General features: G+C 43.4%; 1 protein-coding gene across 2 annotated transcripts; it reads left to right on the forward strand.

Moving 5' to 3' along the window:
* The first annotated feature begins 2,288 nt into the window (after positions 1–2,288).
* Positions 2,289–21,184, forward strand: PRPS1 (phosphoribosyl pyrophosphate synthetase 1). Of its 2 annotated transcripts, none has more exons than XM_029241519.1 (7): positions 2,289–2,553; positions 10,850–11,033; positions 12,475–12,573; positions 13,694–13,818; positions 16,791–16,964; positions 19,053–19,212; positions 20,178–20,319. In XM_029241519.1, the coding sequence occupies exons 1-7, from the start codon at positions 2,432–2,434 to the stop codon at positions 20,268–20,270; spliced, it is 957 nt and encodes a 318-aa protein (XP_029097352.1). In that variant the 5' UTR covers positions 2,289–2,431; the 3' UTR covers positions 20,271–20,319. The 2 variants fall into 2 exon arrangements, with proteins under 2 accessions (XP_029097352.1, XP_029097353.1); XM_029241520.1 differs by lacking the exon at positions 2,289–2,553 and adding an exon at positions 7,280–7,359 and having other exon boundaries at positions 20,178–21,184.
* Positions 21,185–22,351: the final 1,167 nt, after the last annotated feature.

Genomic DNA, 22,351 nt, shown 5'->3' on the forward strand with positions numbered 1-22,351 from the left:
CTGCCTACGCTCTATTCCTTTTAAGAGAGCAGTCAGATCATGTCGTTCTTTGGTAAATACCCTTACTCAGTAATAGCAAAACTCCTTAAAATGACCTACAAGGTCCTACATGGTTGGCACCTTCCCACCAATTGCTCTTAGTTCACTGACCTTATTTTTTCTTACTGGTGTGCTCTACCCCTTCGGCCCCAACACTCACTCTGCACCAGACACATCAGCCTCCTTACGATTCCTCAAACAAGTTAGATGCACTCCTGTCCTAGGGTTTTTGCTGTACCCTCTGCTTGTCCCAGATATCAACATGGCTCATTCCTTTAACTCCTTGAGGTCTTTGCTCAAATGTGTCCTTCCCAGATAGGCCTTCTCTGACTACCCTATTTAAAATTAGACTCCTCCCCTTCACCACCATCATGGCACATTTTGCTACTTCCTTGCTTGATTTTTCTCCACATCGCTTATCACCACTTGATATATTATACAATTTCTTCATTTACATGTTTATTGTTTGAGAATATAAACTCTATGAGAGCAGGGATTTCTGATTGTTTACTGCTGTATTCTCAGTGCCCAGAACATGGCCCGGTGCATTAGAAGTATTCAATAAATATTTCATTAAATATTGAAAGAACAAATTCCTTGGAGGCAAATACTTTATAGTCCCCTCAGTGCCTAGTGTACTGCCTTGTATGCAGTGAAGCACTCAGTAAATCTTTGATGAATGAAATGTGATGGAAGACTACTAATATTCTGCCTTGCAGTCTACTTCCTTCTTCAAGTATTCCTATACACCTAGGCCTGTGTTACATTTCTGAACTCATAAAATTATGACAAAAGGTCAGAAGGAGAGGTCCTCTGAGGACACTGCTGAAAATGGCAGGAAGGGAAAGCCAGGATGCTGCTTTAAATATTTTCTGCCTTTGCCACTTGGACAAATTCCTTCCCATCTCTGGTCTCAGTTTCAACCATATGTAAAATGAAGCCAGTAGACTAGATGATTTTTTTTTTTTTTTTTTTTTTTTTGCGGTACGCGGGCCTCTCACTGCTGTGGCCCCTCCCGTTGTGGAGCACAGGCTCCGGACGCGCATGCCCAGCGGCCATGGCTCACGGGCCCAGCCGCTCCGTGGCATGTGGGATCCTCCCGGACTGGGGCACGAACCCGTATCCCCTGCATCGGCAGGCGGACCCCCAACCACTGCGCCACCAGGGAAGCCCAGACTAGATGATTTTTGAAGTCCCTTTTATTTTTACAGCTTGTAGTTATGAGCATTATGGCACTCATAACAAAATTGTATGATTCTAAAATTGTATGATTTTTCTCTTCTAACTCATGGTTGGAATATGTTTAATGAAAATATGGTGAGAATAAAGGCCCTCTTTGGTCCAATTAGCAGTTATCATCATAAAAATAATAAAATAGTGGTGTAAAAGGACACATTAGTAACACGCAGAATATGATGCTGAGGACAACATGAGGCAGACAAGACCAAAAACCAGGTTTTCTGATTCCTCCGGGGTTCTTTATCTGAAGTCCCATAAGTATTCTAAATTTTCTCTCCTTTCCAAGGGTCAGATAAATCAGACCTTTATTGCCCAGATATCGTGGAAAATCCATACTTCATCACTTGTTTGAACATACTTGGTCCCAGCGCTGAAAACAAAATGAGACTTCTCTTGCAGTGTCCCTGGATGACTCAGGTAGCCTGCCCTCAGTCACTTTCCCCTTGGGACTTGTCTGCCAGGCAAAGGCGACACTGAAATTGCTTGTTTGCCCTTTGGATGAGCCTGTGCTATGGGCGTCTGTCTGTGATGCAAACGTGCTTTAATTCAGCCCCATCCTTACAAAAAGACAAAAATCATGTTCAGAAACATACAAACTCAATCACGTTGAGAAATCTCCCTTTCATTCAGACGAACTGTGGCTGCCATCCTGATAAACAGATACTTTTAAAAGAAACTGTAAACCAGAGCCAGGCTTGCTTTCAGGTGCTGAAGAAAAAAAAAAAGCGTGACTTGCGGGAAAGATCTGGCCCTACGCGTCACCAGCACCCCTCCACCCCCAGCCAAGCGCGGGTATCTCAGCGTTTTTTAGTCAGCCCTCTCGGACTGCCTCGCTATAGGGGGCGGGGCGATTCCTTAGCCTCGCCCCCTTCAGGGCTTCCAGTCAATCCCTGAGACAGCCGGGTGTAGGCAGAACTACAACAAGGACCCGCCCCTCGCCGGCGCTCAGCTAATCGGAGAGGGCGGGGTGTAAACTTCCCCGCTGACTCCGCCTACCCGGCGCTGGGCAATTTAGAGCCGCGCGCCGGCGGGAATGTAAGATGGCGGAGTAGCAATGCGAAGTGCTTAGTACTGAGTCTCTGGGCCGACTCGGTTCGGGTCTCGGCGGCAGCAGCGATCACCAAGCAAAGAGTGCCTAGGGTAGTTGGCCAAGATGCCGAATATCAAAATCTTCAGCGGCAGCTCCCACCAGGACCTATCCCAGAAGATTGCCGACCGCCTGGGCCTGGAGCTGGGCAAGGTGGTGACTAAGAAATTCAGCAACCAGGAGACCTGGTGAGGATGAAGTTGGGACCCCGACCGGCCTCACCTGCCGGGGCGGCCAGGCGACACTTGGGCAGCAGAGGGTAGGGGTATGGGGCCACCGCGTGAGTTCTGAAGGGCCGGCTTTGGGGGGGGGGTACGGGGCAGCTCTGTGGCAAGCGTGCCCCACGGGCTGTTTCCGTTATTTTACCTCTCGCGGGAGGGTCACGTTCATTCTCACCGTGCGGTTGGGTGGAGTCAAGATGGAGCAGGAGGCGAAGCTACTGGGTTTGAAGGCAAGGGCTGGAGGACCCAACGCGGGGATGGTGGCTGCCTAGAGCGGCTAGAGGGAAAAGACGCCTAGGCTCGGCAGTGGGGACACGTGGCTTTGTCGCTTCGCTTTTGAGCCATCCAGACCAGATTGGGTTCTCTTCAGCTCTTAGACCAGCTTGCCTGGGAGATCCTACTGCGTACTGAGCCCTCGTAGTGCTTCTCCTAGAGTCTAAGAAGTAGCTTTTCAATTCGAAACGGTGTCGGTCGGATTTCCTGTTGAGGGAATTTGACATTATGTACTGAGGCCGCCAAAATTAATACTGAGGACTTCCCTTCGATTGGCAAGCGTTGGCTTTTCACATCTTTAGACTCGGAGCCATACTTAAGTTAAATCTAGTTGCTCGGATAACATGATGCATTAACTGCATCCTGATTGCCAGCATCTCAGTTTGAGCCATCCAGAAAATCTTAGGGAACCTTAATTCTGGAATCCTTGATCTTCCCAAGTGTAGCTACTGGTCTAGACAATACAAAAGCATATTTTTCAGTACCAAAGTCTATCCTGAACTTGCCCACTTCTAACGTTGTGCGGGGGATTTAGGAAACAGTTTTATCCCGGAATATTAAGATAATCGAGAAAAGGTCATGGAGTGGAAGGCCAGGAATGCATAGAGCATTCATTGCAATTCATTCAATTCATTGCAATGAATTGTTTTCATTGCCTTGCTAATTAAATTTGCACCTTCCCCCCCCCCCCCCCCCCCCCCCGCTTCTACCGTGCTCCTGCACCTTGGGGCCATCTTAGAGATAGCTTGGTCACCTGATCCTTTCAATACCCCTTCCACCTAAACATAGCATCTTCTGGTTCTGTTAGGTGTTTTTTTGTGTTTCTCGTTGGTACCCTGTTGATCAAATCAGAGCAGTGCCCACAGTCTTACAGTCAGTCCTCTATTAAGGGGAAAGTTTACACCAAACCTAATGAATCAGTTAAATTAGTGAAGATTGCTTTGAACATTTTTTCCTAAATGCTTTTGTTCCCTTTTATCTTTCTTTAAACTGTTTACCAAAGTGTAACTCCCCCTGTCCTTTGTAGACCCTGCTGATAAGAGCATTCATCTGTAGTGGACAGCTTCCTTCTGGATTCTTGATCATTGTACCATTGGTTGTGATGCAAATGATAGTGCAAACACTGATGCCATTTGTAACCAGGCAGTACCTTAGTCAAAAGGCTAGCTGAGCTGCTGTCTTTAGCTTTAACCACAGCATTATGACTCATGGGCTGTAATAAAACAAAACAGGACCAGACTTTGCAAGTGGCACTATAGCTAGGGGACAAGAATGATTTTCATTTAGAGGTTTTTTTGGTTCCCCTTAGAGAACTGTGACTATTAAGTCCTTTTCCTATGCTTCATGAAAAAATACAAAGATTTTTTTTTCTTTGTGGACCCTCTGCCTATTGCAACACATCAGGACCTGAGGCTATATTGGGAGAGGGGAGGGGGAGAACACTTTAGTGTTCTAACTGATTGATTTATCGGAATTAGCAGGAGTCCCAATGTACTTCCCTGAGATAAAAAGCTGAATTCATTTTTTTTTTTTTTTTTTTGCTGTACGCGGGCCTCTCACTGTTGTGGCCTCTCCCGTTGCGGAGCACAGGCTCTGGACGCGCAGGCCCAGCGGCCATGGCTCACGGACCCAGCCGCTCCGCGGCATGTGGGATCTTCCCGGACCGGGGCACGAACCCGTGTACCCTGCATCGGCAGGCAGACTCTCTACCACTGCGCCACCAGGGAAGCCCCTGAATTCATTTTTAAACAACTGGACAGTAACATGCTTGGAAACATTGGATAAGATTAAGCCCAATGTGGAAAATTGCTGACTGGTTAAGTTGCCTTGTTTCTGGCTTAATCATTAGCTTTTTGGTTCCTTAGATGTTCTGAAATCTTCATTGAACATAATCGAATATGTTGCTTATGGAGCTTCCCCTTACCTCCCTCCCCCAACCTTTGGCTTTTCTGCACTGCATAAGTGGTAACTGCTGCCCTGTGTGACTCTTGGGATCTAAAGGTCATGGACAGGGCAGCTCAGTGGGTGCTTTGGGTCATCAGATGGGGAACTGCAGAGCCCATCCTCAAATGAGACTGTTTTGCAGCAATTTGGCTGAATCTCAGGGGTTGATGCTGTCTTGAGTAGCTTTCTTCTGACGTCAGGATCATCCTTTGCTGTCCAGTTTTTTAGTTTTTTCATATACATATAGATTTAATTAATTAATTAATGTATTTATTGGCTGCATTGGGTCTTCCTTTGCTGTGCGCAGGCTTTCTCTAGTTGCTGCCAGTGGGGGCTACTCTTCGTTGCCATGCGAGGGCTTCTCATTGAGGTGGCTTCTCTTGTTGCAGAGCACAGGGTCTAGGCGCGCAGGCTTCGGTAGTTGTGGCTTGTGCGCTCTAGAGCACAGGCTCAGTAGTTGTGGCACGCCGGCTCAGTTGCTCCAAGGCATGGGGGATCTTCCTGGACCAGTGTTCGGACCAGGGCTCAAACCGTGTCCCCCGCATTGGCAGGCAGATTCTTAACCACTGCGCCACCAGGGAAGCCCCTGCTGTCCTGTTTTTGAGGAAACATACATACATATATGTGGGTGTATGACACACACAAATAACTATGAGAGGTTAAAGGTTCAGGCTCTGGAATCAGAGAAGCTGGGTTTGAATCCTAAGTCTTTCTTTGCCTCAGTAATCTCATCTCTAAAGTAGCATCTACCCAGAGTCTATTGTGACAATTAAATGAGATAGGAGTAAAGTTCTTAGAAAATTGTCTAACAAATTCACAGTGTTGGTAAGGGGTGGTGATGGTATTGCAGAAAATGTGGAAAATATAGAAGAGGACAGAGGGGAGAAAAGACATTCCAAATAATTCCACCACCCAAGATAAACTTAACATTTGATTTATGAACTTCCAGATGTTTGTTTGTTTATGTACTTTTTTTAAAAAGTAAGATAGGTTGTTTATAGCTTTCTTCACTCAGCAATATATTTTGAGTAGTTTCTCTTAATATTTAGTCTACATGGTTTTAAATAGCTGTATAGTCTTGTCATGGTTTTACTATAATTTTAGATAAGCAAGTCTATTACATATTTAAAAGTTTTGATCTGATTCTTTTATATGAAAACTCTTGAATGTAAATCTTTTGACTGTTTCTGGTTATTTCCTTAGGATAAATATCTAGAAGGGGAATTACTAGGTTAACGGGTATACACCACTTCTCAGGCTTTTTTTTTTTTTTAATTTTTGGCTGCGTTGGGTCTTCCTTGCTGCGTGCGGGCTTGCTCTAGTTGCGGTGGGCGGGGGCTACTCGTTGCAGTGCACGGGCTTCTCACTGCGGTGGCTTCTCTTGTTGTGGAGCATGGTCTCTAGGCACGCGGGCTTCAGTAGTTGTGGCACATGGGCTCAGTAGTTGTGGCTCACGGGCTCTAGAGCGCAGGCTCAATAGTTGTGGTGCACGGGCTTAGTTGCTCTGCGGCATGTGAGATCTTCCTGGCCCAGGGCTCGAACCCGTGTCCCCTGCATTGGCAGGCGGATTCTTAACCCCTGTGCCACCAGGGAAGTCCCTCTCAGGCTTTTTAATACCTATTGCCAAATTTGCTTTCTAGAAAAGTTGAACGAGTTCTGCTATCAGCAATGATGATATTAATAATTAATAAATAGTGAATGCTTAAAATGTGCTAGTTCCTATGCTGTGCACTTTATACACATCTAATATTTAATCCCCTCAACACTGCTCTGAGGGGGTACTCTTACTATCCCCATTTTATGGATGAAGGAACTAAGATTCAGAGGTTAAGTAACTTGCCCAACTCTGAGTATTTTCTTTAAATTTTTTGCTGTTACAGTATTCATCTGGCTTTTGAAACTTCTGAATGTACTAAATTTTTTTTTATTGAGGTATAGTTGATGTACAATATTATATGCTTCATGTATACAACAAAGTGGTTCACAATTTTTAAAGGTTATATTCCGTTTATAGTTATTATAAAATATTGGCTGTATTCCCTGTGTTGTACAATATATCCTTATAACTTATTTATTTTATACATGGTAGTTTGTACCTCTTAAATCCCCTACCCTTATCTTCCCCTTCCCCCTTCCCTCTCCCCACTGGTAACCTCTGGTTTGTTCTCTATATCTGTGAGTCTGTTTCTTTCTTGTTATATGTACTAAATTTTTGGACTCAATTCTCTTCAATATTGTTAAATAACTTTGGTTTATTTGGTTACTCTGGATAGGCTGAGAGGGGGATGACTTTAACCTTGGTTGCCTAGGATTTTCCTAAGAACTCTAACCTTTGTTAGTTAATCCCATATATTTTGCACGTGCCAACATCCATCTAAATTCTTGAGATTTTCTTAAGAATACCACCAATCAAAAGGCACTTTTAGATTCACTTTATTTCCATTTTATGTTTATGTTTCCCACGCCAGGTGTAGAGGACACGATTGGCTTTTTATTGGCAATCAATATGCCTGACTTTCATTCTCCCCCAGAGAAGTGGAGAGCTTGGTCAAGGAGGTGAGGTGGCAGGGGGGGCAGGGAGTGAAAAATTAAAATAAAATAAAATAAAATAAAATTTTCTTGAAAAATAAAATAAAATAAAATTTTCTTGAAAAATAAAATAAAATTTCTTCAGTTTTGAAGTTGCTGGATATTTGAAGTACTCAGTCAGGGCCCTAGAGTTGTGCACCATAAAACACAGAAGGGACTCAGCCTGGAACCTCTCAAAGGGCAGGCAGCGTTAGTAAAGGAGATCTGGAAGTCTCTTGAAACTCCCGCAGCCTCTTGTTTGGGCCCACCACAGTGAGGAACTTGCAGAGCAGGCTCACCTCCACAAGGTGTTATTTAGTCCTGTCCATTTGAGTGGTTTTTTTAAAAACTTAACATGTAATTAATATAAAAAATCGATATATTTTAATTTTATTTATACCAGCTTCACAGTAAGGTGTGGTATTTCACACTTACTGCGCATCTCAGTTCACCTCCTCAGTCACACTAGCCACATTTCAAGTGCTCAACAGCCACTTGAGGCCAGTGACTCCCTTACTGGACAGTGACGCTCTAGGGCCTACACTTTGGATAGCATGCAAGTTGCTCTCCCAGGAAGCCCTCCCTGACCCTCTCGTGCCTGTCCATTTGAATTTAAAACAAAGTCTCCAGAAAGCAATTTTGGCATTAGCATAGTTGACATTGCTGACAGATTTACTTGTTTCCTAAGGCTGATCTTGGTGATTAATAGATGTCTGTTCAGCTGTGTCTTGGGGTCCACAGAATTGCTGTTCAGTTCATCATGTTGCTCAGCATCACTATTTCAGGATCCTGCCGTAAAATTCTTCGTAGCCATTGCGTCCTGGTGGACCCATCAAGTTGTACTTCCACCCAAAATTAAATATCTGTCAGCTGGGTATCTGTAAAAGTGTATGAGCAGATCTGTCAAAATCTTTTGAAGAAACACGTTGGACCCACTTACCTCTAGTGTGAGGTGAGTTACTTTGTGAGGGACGATAAACCTCAGTCTTCTAAATTTTCACAATGGCAGGCCTGCAGAAGGTTCATAAGTGAGCAGATGCAAGAGGCAGCCTAATCCTGAGTGGTATTCATTCATTCATTCATTCTTCCTGTTATAGAACATTTCAAACATATACAGAAGTAGAGAGAACAGTAAATGATTTCCCTGCCATGCACCCATCACCCAGTTCAGCAGTTATCAATTCACGGCTAATCTTGTTTCATTTATTATTCCCCCTCCCCGCCCCCCACAATTGGATTATTTTGAAGCAAACCTTGATATTATGTCATATCACCCATATACATTTCATTAACCACAATACCATTTTCTTGCCTGAAACAAATTAACAGTAATCTCTTAATATCAAATAATTAGCCAGTATTCACATTTGTCTCATAAATGTGGGATTTTTAAACAATTTGCTTGAATTGGTATGCAAATAAGGTCCATACAGTGCAATTGGTTGATTTTTTAAATGTATTTATTTGGCTGCATTGGGTCTTCGTTGCTGCACGCGGGCTTTCTCTAGTTGCAGAGAGCGGGGGCTACTCATTGCGGGCTTCTCATTGCGGTGAGCGGGGGCTGCTCGTGCAGGCTTCTCATTACAGTGGCTTCTCTTGTTGCGGAGCACGGGCTCTAGGCACGCGGGCTTCAGTAGTTGTGGCATGTGGGCTCACTAGTTGTGGGTCGCAGGCTCTAGAGCGCAGGCTCGGTAGTTGTGGTGCACGGGCTTAGTTGCTCTGCGGCATGTGGGATCTTCCTGGACCAGGGCTTGAACCCCGTGTCCCCTGCATTGGCAGGCAGATTCTTAACCACTGCGCCACCAGGGAAGTCCCTCTCAGAATTTATTATTTATTTATCTATTTGGCTGCATTGGGTCTTAGTTGCAGCATGTGGGATCTTCATTGCAGCATGCGGGATCTTTCATTGCAGCGCATGGGCTCTTCATTGTGGCACACGGGATTCTCTCTAGTTGTGGTGCGTGGGCTTCAGAGTGCAAGGGCTCAGTAGTTGTGGTGCACACGGGCTCTCTAGTTGTGGCACGCAGGCTCTAGAGTGCATGGGCTTAGTTGCCGTGCAGCATGTGGGATCTTAGTTCCCTGACCAGGGATTGAACCCACTTCCCCTGTGTTGGAAGGCAGATTCTTAACCACTGGACCACGAGGGGAGGCCCCAAGAGCTAGCTTTTTGTTTCAGTGGTTTTTCTCTATTGTTTTACTGTCTTTAACTTCATTGGTTTTTGCTCTTATGTTTATATTTTCTTCTGTTTACTTTGGGTTTATTTTGCCCATTTTTCAGTGCCTGAAGGTTTACCTCCAAACATCCCGAACAAATGATTTTTCCTCTTTGTTCTGGCTACCAGGAATCTCAACTTCCCTGTTCTAATTGCTTTCTGGTTTGATTTTTACTCTTTGCTTTTATTTCTCTTGCTTTACAATATAAGCTAACCCCATTTTTTAAAAAGTAGGATCCTGGGATTGGAGACTCGGTGCTTTCACTGCCGAGGGCATGGGTTCAATCCCTAGTCGGGGAACTAAGTAACAATTGTTACTTGGATTGGAAAGGAATAAATTTTAAATAATAATTAGCTCTTATATCAGCTTCTGGCAATGGAATTATTTCCTGTTGAAGAAGTTTTTCTCTTCATCAGTACAGGTTATCAGCTGTTCTGGTCTACTTGCCTACACACGCTACACATGCACGCATGCCCATACATCCACACACACACCCCACCTCACCTAGAGGATTAATTGGGGAAATGGTGTTGCTTTGAGGTGTCACTGAGGTTATTATTTTTTAATAAGTTATTCTTGGTAAGGATCCAAGTATGAATATTAAAACTTTCATTTTATGGTAAAATATAGTGTTACTCCATAATTAGAGTAACTTCCTGTGGAATTTTTAAAAATAAGAATTACTAATTGGACCAGAGTACAGTTAGTATAGAATGAAGGCAAGGACCACATCTGTTCTCCATCGTATCCCTGGCACCAAGCAAAGTGACTGGCGATGAACATTTAATATTTGTTCAGTGAACTGCCAATGTGGTAGATGTAGTACTATCTTCTGTAGAAGGCATCATTATAGAATGGTAGTGATTCATTCCTTGTATGAGCTTTCTACTTCTTTTGTTATATATGGATTGTGACAGTCATAGATGCTATATCAGATTTGCATTCAGTATATGAAATGAGATACAGCCTGCCTACTGAAATTATAGTCCAGTCACTTCTAAGTGCCTTAGCCAATCTTTTTCATGTCATATCACCTATAAAAGCAGGTAATATCTGTATAGTACACTGGAGTAAACTGAGGCAGTAAATAGAGGGACTCCTCTGGGGAATCTCCTGAAGTCTGAGGGGATCAAGACCACATGCAGCTGTAACCCATTCATAGCATACTAGTGGGGAAGCTGTGTTTTTTAGACCTTACTGTCTGTAGATGTACAGTATAGTGCTTTAAAATCTATTGCTTTTGTTGTCCTTCCTTTTCCTGTAGCGTGGAAATTGGCGAAAGTGTGCGTGGAGAGGATGTCTACATTGTTCAGAGTGGCTGCGGTGAAATCAACGACAATCTAATGGAACTTTTGATCATGATTAATGCCTGCAAGATTGCTTCAGCCAGTCGGGTTACTGCAGTCATCCCATGCTTCCCTTATGCCCGGCAGGATAAGAAGGATAAGGTAGGAGCGGAATCTTTTTTTTTTTCTTTAATTCTTTTTTAAAAATCAGGGGAAGCAGGAGCACTTGCCCAAAGTCAAAATCTTCCTTAATTATCAAATGTATATTTAGAGGATATTACTTTTTTTATCTTAGGCATTACCTGATTTTCACAGCAATTGGTGTGATTGGTTTGTATAAAGTAACACATTTGCAGTCTGTCTGTTTTATTCCAGTCATATGTATGTGACTTTTGGCTAACTCACTGCTATTTTTTCATTGTATCAGCAAGACTAAGCACCAGCTCCCATGGAGTAGAATATTTTTTTAAACTATGGTAGCTCCTCTGGGACCCTCTTGGTTCTAGTGGCGACCTCTTCATATAACTTGAAGTCAGTTACATGAATACTTGGTCTCATTACACACACGCGCGTGCGCACACACGCACACACACATCTCACCTCATTTGGAGTATTAGAGGATAAAGCATATATGTAAAACTTTGCAGGTCTGTTGTAATTGATGCCCAAATTTTACATACAATGCCTGGGAGAAGGCCAGATATTTTTATTTCAGTAAAATACAGTGCTCCTACAGAGTAGAGTAAAGGGCATGGGCCTTGCTATTTTATGGTGCAGCCAGGTGTGTTTACCTGTTATTAAAGGGGGTTGAGGTTACTGGAACATTGGCCTCCGGATGAGTAAGGGAGTGGTGTAATTTATAAAATAAAACTATAATTTCCATCCTGTGATGTGTCTTTAATTTTATTTATTTATTTATTTATTTTTGGCTGTGTTGGGTCTTCGTTTCTGTGTGAGGGCTTTCTCTAGTTGCAGCGAGAGGGGGCCACTCTTCATCGCGGTGCGCGGGCATCTCACTATCGCGGCCTCTCTTGTTGCGGAGCACAGGCTCCAGATGCGCAGGCTCAGTAGTTGTGGCTCACGGGGCTAGTTGCTCCGCGGCATGTGGTATCTTCCCAGACGAGGGCTCGAACCCATGTCCCCTGCATTAGCAGGCAGATTCTCAACCACTGTGCCACCAGGGAAGCCCCTAATGTGTCTTTAAATGTTGACACGTTACATGTTACACAGGTTTGAGTATGTATGTGTTAAAAGAGATTTTAATAAAATTCTTTCAAAAAAGATTTTTAAAGTCTGAGTAATTTAAATAATGGAGCATTGGAAACACTTGAATAGGCAGAAAATATGTACGTGAAGAAAAAGAAAGGTAGGGAAGGTATTTTCTTTTCTGAAATATGTATCTTGATTTGGAAAAATGATAATCCACTTCTTATTTGTGCCAGATTGTGATCTACTCAAAGTCAGTGGCTGTGTCACTTTTTATGAATTTCCTGGTAGCACAGTACCTTAAACACAGTAGGTGCACAGTAAATAAGTGCTTCTTGAGCAAATGAATTGTTTCTCAAATTGGCTTTTTTTTTTTTCTTTCCTCCCCTCCATTTAGAGCCGGGCTCCAATCTCAGCCAAGCTTGTCGCAAATATGCTCTCTGTAGCAGGCGCGGATCATATTATCACCATGGACCTGCATGCTTCTCAAATTCAGGTATCAGTGGAAGCTAAGTATTAGCTTAGGGATTATTAGGGATTAGAAAGGGGGTAGGAGAGGACTGAATGCTGAAAACCGTAGGGAAGCAAAAACTGCCCAAGTACAGCTCAAATAAACTAGACATTGATGACATTTTCAACATCCTCACCTTAAGCATAGATCATGATCTTAGCCACGTGGGGTGGTTGGACAGGGAGGCCGTCTGGGATTCTGGGAAGCATGTAGGCTTTGGCATCAGACTTAGTTTGAATACTGGCTCTGACACTAACTAGCTTTGTAACCTTGGGCAGGTTATTTAACTTCTCTGAACACACACTGCTTTGTTATTGTGAGTATCAAGTAAGATATTAAATTCATAGTATAGCACCTGGCTCATGAAAGATACGAAATAAATGGGAGCTGTTATTGTCATCATTAAATTTAGAGCCATAGATATTGGAACCTACCTTCTATACTAAACAGAGTTAGGGGAGCAGAATACCACCTTATAGTTTATACTTTTTAAAGAGACTTTGAAATCATTATCATTGGAGGCTTCTGGGAATTCAGTGAGATACAGGACAGGTGATTATACCCATTTTATAGAAGAGGAACAGATTAGTTGTGAAATACAACTAATATGTAGCAACTAGTGTTAGAACACAGATCTCCTGACTTCTAGTTACTGTGACCATTTATTGTAAATGGCTTCCATTAAGTTTATATACCATAGCATCTCTAACCTGTTTACCAGTTAGTTTTTGCTCCTTAACAAACCAGCCCAACATTTACTGGCATAAGGTAGTAAGCATTTATTACCTCATGGGTCTGCACGTTGGCTGGGTAGTTCTGGTCTTGGCTGGACTTGGCCGTTTTTCCCAAGAGCTTGCTCATGTGCCTGTGGTCAGCTGTGGTGTAGCCGAGGCCTGGCTTTGCCCGTCGTGGCTGGGCTCTCTTACATAGCCCAGATTCGAGGAGGCTGTTTTTACAGTCTGCCACACCGGGCATGCCTTCTGATCAGTTTGAATGTTGCAGTAAAGTATTCTATTGGCAAGTTACTATTCTCTTTGTGTTCATTATTTGTAAATGGAAGAGAAGGAAAACAAGCAAAACTGACCCAGCTTCTTTCTTTCTATAGGGCTTTTTTGATATCCCAGTGGACAATTTGTATGCAGAGCCAGCTGTCCTCAAGTGGATAAGGGAGAACATCTCGGAATGGAGGAACTGCACGATTGTTTCACCCGATGCTGGAGGAGCTAAGAGGTATGGTTGAAAGTCATGTTATTCCCAACGTACTGGGGAAAAGCTTTCAGACAGTTGTGTCAGAAAACGATGTTTCTCTATTGAAGTGAATTTTTCTCTTCTTGAAGTATAGTTGATTTACTATGTTGTGTTAGCATCAGGGGTACAGCAAAGTGATCTGAAAAAGACTATATATATATATACATACATATATATGTATGTGTATATATATATATATATACACATATACATATATATATATACACATATGTATATACACATATACACATATATATATATAGTCTTTTTCAGATTCTTTTCCATTATAGGTTACTACAAGATATTGAGAAGTGACAGTTTTTAAGTACTTGGATGTGCCGGTAGCTAGGACATGGGCTGGATATGGTTTTACTCACTCCTCTTCTACTGGCCTGAGTCACTACCTGAAAGACAGCAGAGGTGCACAAAATAGTCTGGCATCGTGGGCTTGACCATAACCCAACAGTGACTCAGCGCTGCAGGGCTAGCAACAGCGCTGTGACCCATCAGGAGGGGGAGGAATTTGGTTTTCTAATGAATGGCACCTGCTATCGAAGCCCATGATAATAGTGAACAAGTAAGCTTTTACATACCTCCAAATGGTTGGTTAAACCGTTTTGATCCTTTAGATTAAAATATTAAGCAGGAAGGAAAAGAAAGTGTGGTGATTTTATTTAAGCCAAGCTCTGAACATTCTAAACAAACTGATTGCCAGGGATTGCCAGTTGCAGTGCTTCAGCTCACGTGGTGCAGACTAAGAGCTTTTCATTTCTTTAGCGGCTCACTCGTTAGTAATGCATTCAAAAGCGTGACACATGTTCTTGTTGTGGAAATAGAATGAAGAGCTACAAAACACATGATTAGGAAACGCGAATTCAGATCTTTGCAAAAGCCATTCAAACCTTCAATGACTGTTTCTCAACAACCTCTTTATTTCAGGAACGTCAACAGAACTGATAAGCTGAGAGCTTGAGTTCTGTTCTCCAGCCAGATGTATGGCTTTGTGAGTCCCTTGTCGCTAGTTACCATCTGTAATACTAGAGACGGAGCCTAAAACACATCCCCCTCATGGTGGTTGTCATACTTGGGAAAATCGTCTTCCACAGAGACATAGAAAACGGTCACATTTGAAATAAGTAATCAAGCACGATTTTCTTTCCAAAGTTGGGTACAAAAAAACTGCCTTCAGTAGATGGTTTATTGCTAAATGATTTTGTTTGTTTGTTTATAATTTTCTTTTAGTGATGAAAGATTTTCAAAGTGAATGGCTATCACGTCTGTCTTGGCAGGGTTTTTGGACTAGGTAGAGATTCCTGTGTGATTGTGACTTGCACGTAGTTCTACCATCAAGGATATAGGGAGTGACTTTTTTGAGTCCTTTACACTTTGTCAGTCACTGAGTTTGTTGGCCATTGAGTGTGGACGGTTTGGGATGCTTGAACTAAGTGATCATGCATTTGCCTCTGCTAAATAATCATTCCAAGCAGATTGGTAACTTTTTTTTTTTTTGGCTGCGCCGTGCGGCATGTGGGATCCTAGTTCCCCAACCAGGGATCGAACCTGTGCTCCCCACTTTGGGATCACAGAGTCTTAACCACTGGACCACCAGGGAAGTCCCAGGTTGGTAACTCATGTTGTTTATGTGCCCATGCAGTAGGAAAGGAGAGCACAGGGTATGGGTTGTTTAGATCAGGTGTAAATGTTGCCTAGGTTGTGGTCCAAGTCTTGTTTGTTCTTTATTATATGGTCACAGGTTCTCCCTTATTCAGCACAAACTCGAGATATGTGACCATAGCCACAAGGGAAATAGGACATAATGCTCTGGTTGGATCAGTATTACATTAAAACACAAAACGCAAAGCATAGGCCTCTTCACCCATAAGAAGGATGGCATGGTGGAGCGTGGTCGTATGTGTCACTGGGGCACCACAGTCATATACACTGAATGGATTGCTGTTTGAGTGGTTACATGGTACTTTGTCGCCAGAAAGATTTGTTTTCTATCCCACCTTCTAGTCTGGTTTGTATTGCCTTGTAATTTTTTTTTTTTTTTTTTTTTTGCGTTACGCGGGCCTCTCACTGTTGTGGCCTCTCCCGTTGCGGAGCACAGGCTCCGGACGCGCAGGCTCAGCGGCCATGGCTCACGGGCCTAGCCACTCCGCGGCATGTGGGATCTTCCCGGACGGGGGCACGAACCCGTGTCCCCTGCATCGGCAGGCGGACTCTCAGCCACTGTGCCACCAGGGAAGCCCTTGCCTTGTCATTTTAAAAAAAGGAATTTTGTTTTGATTTGGAGATGCTTTGAGCTGTACAGCAAGATGCCTGGTTTGCCCAGTTAATTGGTAAAACTTTTTTTCTAGCAGTCCTTAAAGGAATTCCCAAGCTTGGTGTCCAGGTACAGTTGACATTGACAGCTGGTGGATCACTGAGGGGAGTGTGATGAGGGCGTGGGCATTGGAATGGGCTGGGTACTGCTCCTCTCCCACCAAGTTCAGGTTCACTTCTCACCACATCCGCATGTCAAATCGGGGTGATCTACACTCCCGGCATTAGTTAACCAAGTCACCTCTCTCTTCCCTTTCACTGCCAGTCTAGTAAACGAACGTGCCCTAGCATTCATTATACCGCTTCCTGGGACTGGTGAGGGTGTCTGTCTTCCCCTACAGTAACCCAGAATGAATTGTAATCTAAGTTTGACTAATACATTCATAAACTGCTCTCAGGGTATGGAGGCATTAGTCTATGAAACCCAGTTTGTGATGCCAATCAATTCCGGTTGCTTTCTTCCAACCCTGGGAACTGTTGGGTTTCAAGGAGTCTTCTCCCCCAGAAAACAAGCCCATCCTTTATTTCCTTTCTTTGTCCTAAGACACACACGCACACGCACACGCACAGGCACACGCACATGCACAGGCACACGCACACGTTTTAACTGTGAATACCCTGTGTTGCAGAGTGACCTCCATCGCAGACCGGTTGAATGTGGACTTTGCCTTGATTCACAAAGAACGGAAGAAAGCTAATGAAGTGGACCGCATGGTGCTAGTGGGAGATGTGAAGGACCGGGTGGCCATCCTCGTGGATGACATGGCTGACACTTGTGGTACAATCTGCCACGCAGCTGACAAGTGAGTGCCTAGTGGTGGAGCTGGGGGTTAGAAGTAAAAAGCTAACTGCTATCTGAATGCCCTAATCCTGCTGATTCTCTTTGGAACTGAATTGAGGAGATGATAACTAGCTTTCTTTTGTCACCCTAGGCTAAAATTGCAATGCATGTAAATTGATAAGTATTATTTTTTTCTCTAGATTTTCTTAGTTTTATTTTTCCTTGTTATTGTGCTAAACTTTATGTAACATGAAATTTGCTGTTTTAACCATTTTTAAGTGTGCAATTCAGTGGCATTAGTTGCATTCACAGTGTTGTGCAACTGTCACCACTATATTTCCAAAATTATCTCATCATTCTAAGTACTCTACTTTTGATAGTTTTTTTTTTAAGATTTATTTATTTATTTTATTTATTTTTGGCTGCGTCGGGTCTTAGTTGCGGCACGCGGGATCTTTTGTTATAGTGCATGGGCTCTTCATTGTGGTGCATGGGCTTCTCTCTAGTTGTGGCGTGCGGGTTTTCTCTTCTCTATTTGTGACGTGTGGGGTCCAGAGCACATGGGCTCTGTAGTTTGCGGCATGCAGGCTCTAGTTGAGGTGCACAAACTCAGTAGTTGTGGCACACGGGCTTAGTTGCCCCGTGGCATGTGGGATCTTAGTTCCCTGACCAGGGATTGAACCCATGTCCCCTGCATTGTAAGGGGGATTCTTTACCACTGGACCACCAGGGATGTCCCTTGATAGTTTTTTAAAACAAGTTAAGGTAAAAAATCCATATGCCTGAGGAGACAGAAATAGATTCTCATGTTTCTATTTTACCTAAGCTAGAATCCCTGGCCTTACCTTTTGACTGTTCATGTTCGCTGCTACTACCCTCATTCGTATTCCTTCTCGTCGTTTGCCTGCACTGTTCTGAACTGCCTTCCCTCTGCTCTCTGCTGCCAGTCACCAGTCTCTTACCTCCCCAGTCCATCTTTCACATTGCCACCATACTCGCTTATCTTCCTAAAACTAAGACTAGACTCTCCTCATGCCTCCTTTAAAACCTTAAGTGGCTCCCCACTGCTTATAATCCAAGCCAGTATGGACAGCATTGTTTCTCATAATTTGTTTTTTAAATCTCCAGGTATCCGTGCCTTGCACAGTGCCTAGCATATATGTATAATAAATGCTTAAAAAAAGAAAAAGACTTGTGTGCTCTCCTGGTTTGGATCCTGGAGTATACATTTATAAAACTCCTTTTATCATATTAGTAAGTTAATGCTAATTGCTCTTAACAGATCAACGCCCTGAACACAGTAAAGTTTCTTTCTTGTTCATGGTATGCTCCAACACAAGTATTCCCCTTCCAGTCTCGTGGCGCTGCATCTTTAACATTTCCATTTTGTCCAGCCAGAAAGGGAAAGGAGCATGGAGGATCATCTATGGGAGATTTTACAAGCCTCTGTCCACATTTAGATAGCCAGAATTGAGTCACATGGCCACACCTAACTATGCAAGGGAGGCTAGGAAATGTCCAGCTGTGTGCTAGGAAGAAGAGGAGACAGATTTTGTTGAGCATAGAAGTCTGTGCCACAGTCCTTCTACACTAATCCAAACCTATTCAGATAAGTTCTTAGTCTGTTTCTCTCTCCTTGCTATCGACTGAATTGTATCACCCTAAAATTCAGCCCTAACCCCCAGTGTGATGGTGTTTGGAGATGGGATCTTTGGGAGGTTATTAGGTTTAGGTGAGGTCATGAGGGTAGGGCTCTCATGATGATATTGGTGCCCTTATGAGAAGAGACACCAGGGAGCTCCCTCCCAACCCCACCCCCCATTCTCCCTCTTGGCCTATGCACACAAAGAGGTCATGGAAGCATATAGCGAGATGGTGGCCACCACCAAACCAAGAGAAGAGGTCTCAGAATGAAACCTACCTTGCTGACACCTTGATCTTAGACTTCCCAACCTCCAGAAACGAGTGAGAAATAAAATTCTGTTTAAGCCATCCAGTCTGTGGTATTTTGTTATGGCAGCCCAAGTTGACTAAGACATTCTTCTTCCCTAACTCGGATTTTATAGTGACAAGTAAGATTACTCCTAATCAACTCTGCTTTTTCCTCTAGACTTCTCTCAGCTGGAGCCACCAGGGTTTATGCTATCCTGACTCATGGAATCTTTTCTGGCCCAGCCATTTCTCGCATTAATAATGCATGCTTTGAAGCAGTAGTTGTCACCAATACCATACCTCAGGAGGATAAGATGAAGCATTGCTCCAAAATACAGGTGAGGCTGAGATTCTTGCAAAACAAGACTCCACTGAGTATTTAGGAGGTGGTTACATGTGTTGAATTAGGTGTCTGGGTGGGTTCTAAAGATTTCCTCCTTTGCTCTCAAGGCTTAGTCATCAGGATCTGTGACCCAAAAGGAAAAAGATCACGTGTCTAAATATTCAAACAGCTAGACCTAGAATCTCTGGAGGATGGAGCCCAGGATTCTACATTTTAACAGGCTCTCCCAGTGATTGTGATGCACACTCAAGTTTCCAGGTCCATGCTTTACAGTTTGTGTGTATCACTCTTAACTGTTGGCCCCTGCAAACATAATGTGAAACCTTTAAACTTTAAACTGACGGTATGCTCCTTAGAACTTCAGTGTTTCTCAAAGTGTGCTCTGGAAACCACCTAAGTTAGTCACCTAGGGTTCTCGTTAAAATGTAGATTCCTTTGCTCTACCCAGGGCCTACAAAAACAGAGGTCATGGGACCGGGACTTTAATTTCCCCAGGTAATTGTCAGACAATAAAGTTTGAGTGCTGTTGCACTAAAAGAACAAGGCCTTGCTTAATTAAAACTATGTACAGTAATCCATTCGCTTTCCATTAGAAATATGGAAATATAATCCACTAGAAATATATGGAATTGGAGGGTTGATATCATTCTTAAGGATTTCATTTTCAGCTTAAATATTCTTTTTTCATTCCTAAGAATTTTTAAATGCCAACTTACCACCATCTTGGTGAGTCTGAGTCAGAGTTTTTCCTCCATAAGCATTTTGACTCTTTCCCAAGTGGTTGGTTATATTTAAAATGTGGGTATGAAGAGCATCTGGCTGTGGGCTCCCTTGGGGAAACAGCACAGTGCAGCAGTCTTAAGAGGAAGGACCCTCATCGGGCTGCTCATCAGTGTCTGCAAACTGGCCAGTCATCTCTGTCTGTATGATACTAACCTGATGCTTGCCTTGCCCTCCTAGGTGATCGACATCTCCATGATCCTTGCAGAAGCCATCAGGAGAACTCACAATGGAGAATCTGTCTCCTACCTGTTCAGCCATGTCCCTTTATAATAGAATAAGTTCTGAGGCTTTTAAAAAATAAAGTGAGTCCCGCCCCTTATTTTCCTTTGGTATTTGATGAAAAATCCACCAGAAGACCCAACTTGTTACAGTGTAGCTTTCTACATCCCACATCAGGTATATGGGTGTTTCTCCTACATTAGAGAAAGATGGAGATTAACTGCTGGGATTTCCTACCTGTATTGTCTCGTCCTGGCTTCTTTGATCTTGTGAGCCTTGCAGCTTTAACTCCAGCTCAGCTGCTACAAGATGTCAGACTTTGGAAAAAGTTGTGTAAGGGTGTCTGAATGTGTTTGGGGAAGCTCAGACTACTTTGCATGTGAATGCTTCAGCGCCCCCCCACCCCCAAAATTGTGACAAGTTCTCTAAAGTCTGTACTAAATTCCAGCATGATCCTGGGGCAGCCTGAACCCAGCTCTGGTTGCTGAGCCCCTCTAAGACTGGAACAGCTCTAGGGCAGGAGCCTGAGGGGAGGCAACCCACCATGCAACAAATGCTTCTTGGGAGGAAAAAGCCTGATCCATCACCCTTTGCTTGGATTCTGTCACTTGGATTCTCCTTTGTCCCTGTTCCTTTCCATTTGGCCTGACCTTCTTTTCCTGGCCAAATATCAACTTGGTCCCAAGTGATCATTGTGCCAGTCTTCTGGAAAGCAAACTCGTTTCCTACTATATAATCTATAACAAGTTACATGAGACTATTTCGCTGTAGCTTAATCTTCCTTAGCCCACTGCCACTGCGGTAGTAGGTTTTAGGTGGTGTTGTAGTGCCTTTTGATTAATTTAACTGTTTAATTGTCATCTTTATTCCTTGGATCTATTTGACCTCTCAGATGACCTGAGATTTCTGTTAAAGAGATTGATGTCACTGTCTCTTGTAGAAGAAACTAATAAAGTTTCTGTTTGATTGTGGGTCTGTATCTGTACTGATCTCTCTGCCAAAGCTTTGGTTTAAGTGTCTTGGCTGCCCAATGATAGCTCTTACTTCTTTGTTTCCGAGCTATTAACTGCATTGAGTAGACACGGCAGCGGTTTTATTCAACTGTAAGACCTTAAGCTGTCTGGGGTTAACTAAGAACTAGATGTAGTGTAATTCTGTGCATTATACCTGAATTACAGGCTGTATAATGCCTGTTGGATCTCCGGTTCTTATTCCTGGTGATAGGAATTAGGTATTTTCTCAGAGGAAGAGAGTAGTTTCTACAATTTATTCATTTTGAGCCAATTTTGCCAAATGTGGTAAGACTTCCCTCCATCAGTAGTTGACACACATTTAGCATTTAATTTCAGCCCTTCTAATTATAACGCATTCCAAAATGTTGAGTGAGTTTCTTTTTGCATCGTCAAATAAGGACACTGACTTTTTGGGATGCTAAATGCTTCTGGAGCTTTGTGAAGAGTGCTCCCTTGTCTTTGAAGCCTGGTTCTGCTTTTGTTTTTGCTTTGTGTTGAACACTGGGATATTTACAATGATCTTTTGAAAAAAGTGATTGAAAAGGGACTGAATTGAGCTATGAAGCGTGTTCTTTTGACCCTCTAGCCCTCTTTCACTTCAAGTCTTTGCTCTGGGAGAAGCTGACATGGAGCACTGATGCTATAACTTGCTGATTCTGCTATTTCCTGAAGTATTGGGTCAGTCGATCAGGGCTTGCCATGTCAGAATATTTTGACATCAGACCTGTACTCTGGGCCCCCTTGGGCAATCCAGTTCCTAGGATGAGGTTTTGAGGCCCTCAAGAAAGGCCCTCAGTCCCCATCTTTGATCCCTATGCCCGGGGGGAAGGTCAAGATTCAATTCCCTGTGACACCCAGTAAAGTGCCCTAAGTACCACTGAGGCCATTCTTTTTCTCTCCAGTGGGAGAGACCCAAGTGTGCTGGATGGCAAGTGATTCTTGACTGGGGAACAGTAGCAGGAACAGACCTGGAGGGGCCGGGGAGGAGGCACAAAAGCTGGAGTTGCAGGGAGAGCACAGTTGAAAGGAAATAGCTATGTAACTGCTTCTGAGCAAAAGGCATCACCAGGTTCGATTTCCCATATGCCCTAACCTCCCCTTACCCTCAGAACTGGAGAA

Source organism: Monodon monoceros, unplaced genomic scaffold, assembly GCF_005190385.1.
Source record: "Monodon monoceros isolate NGI ecotype Baffin Bay Population unplaced genomic scaffold, NGI_Narwhal_1 Super_Scaffold_22, whole genome shotgun sequence".
In the NCBI taxonomy this organism is placed as follows: Eukaryota; Metazoa; Chordata; class Mammalia; order Artiodactyla; family Monodontidae; genus Monodon; species Monodon monoceros.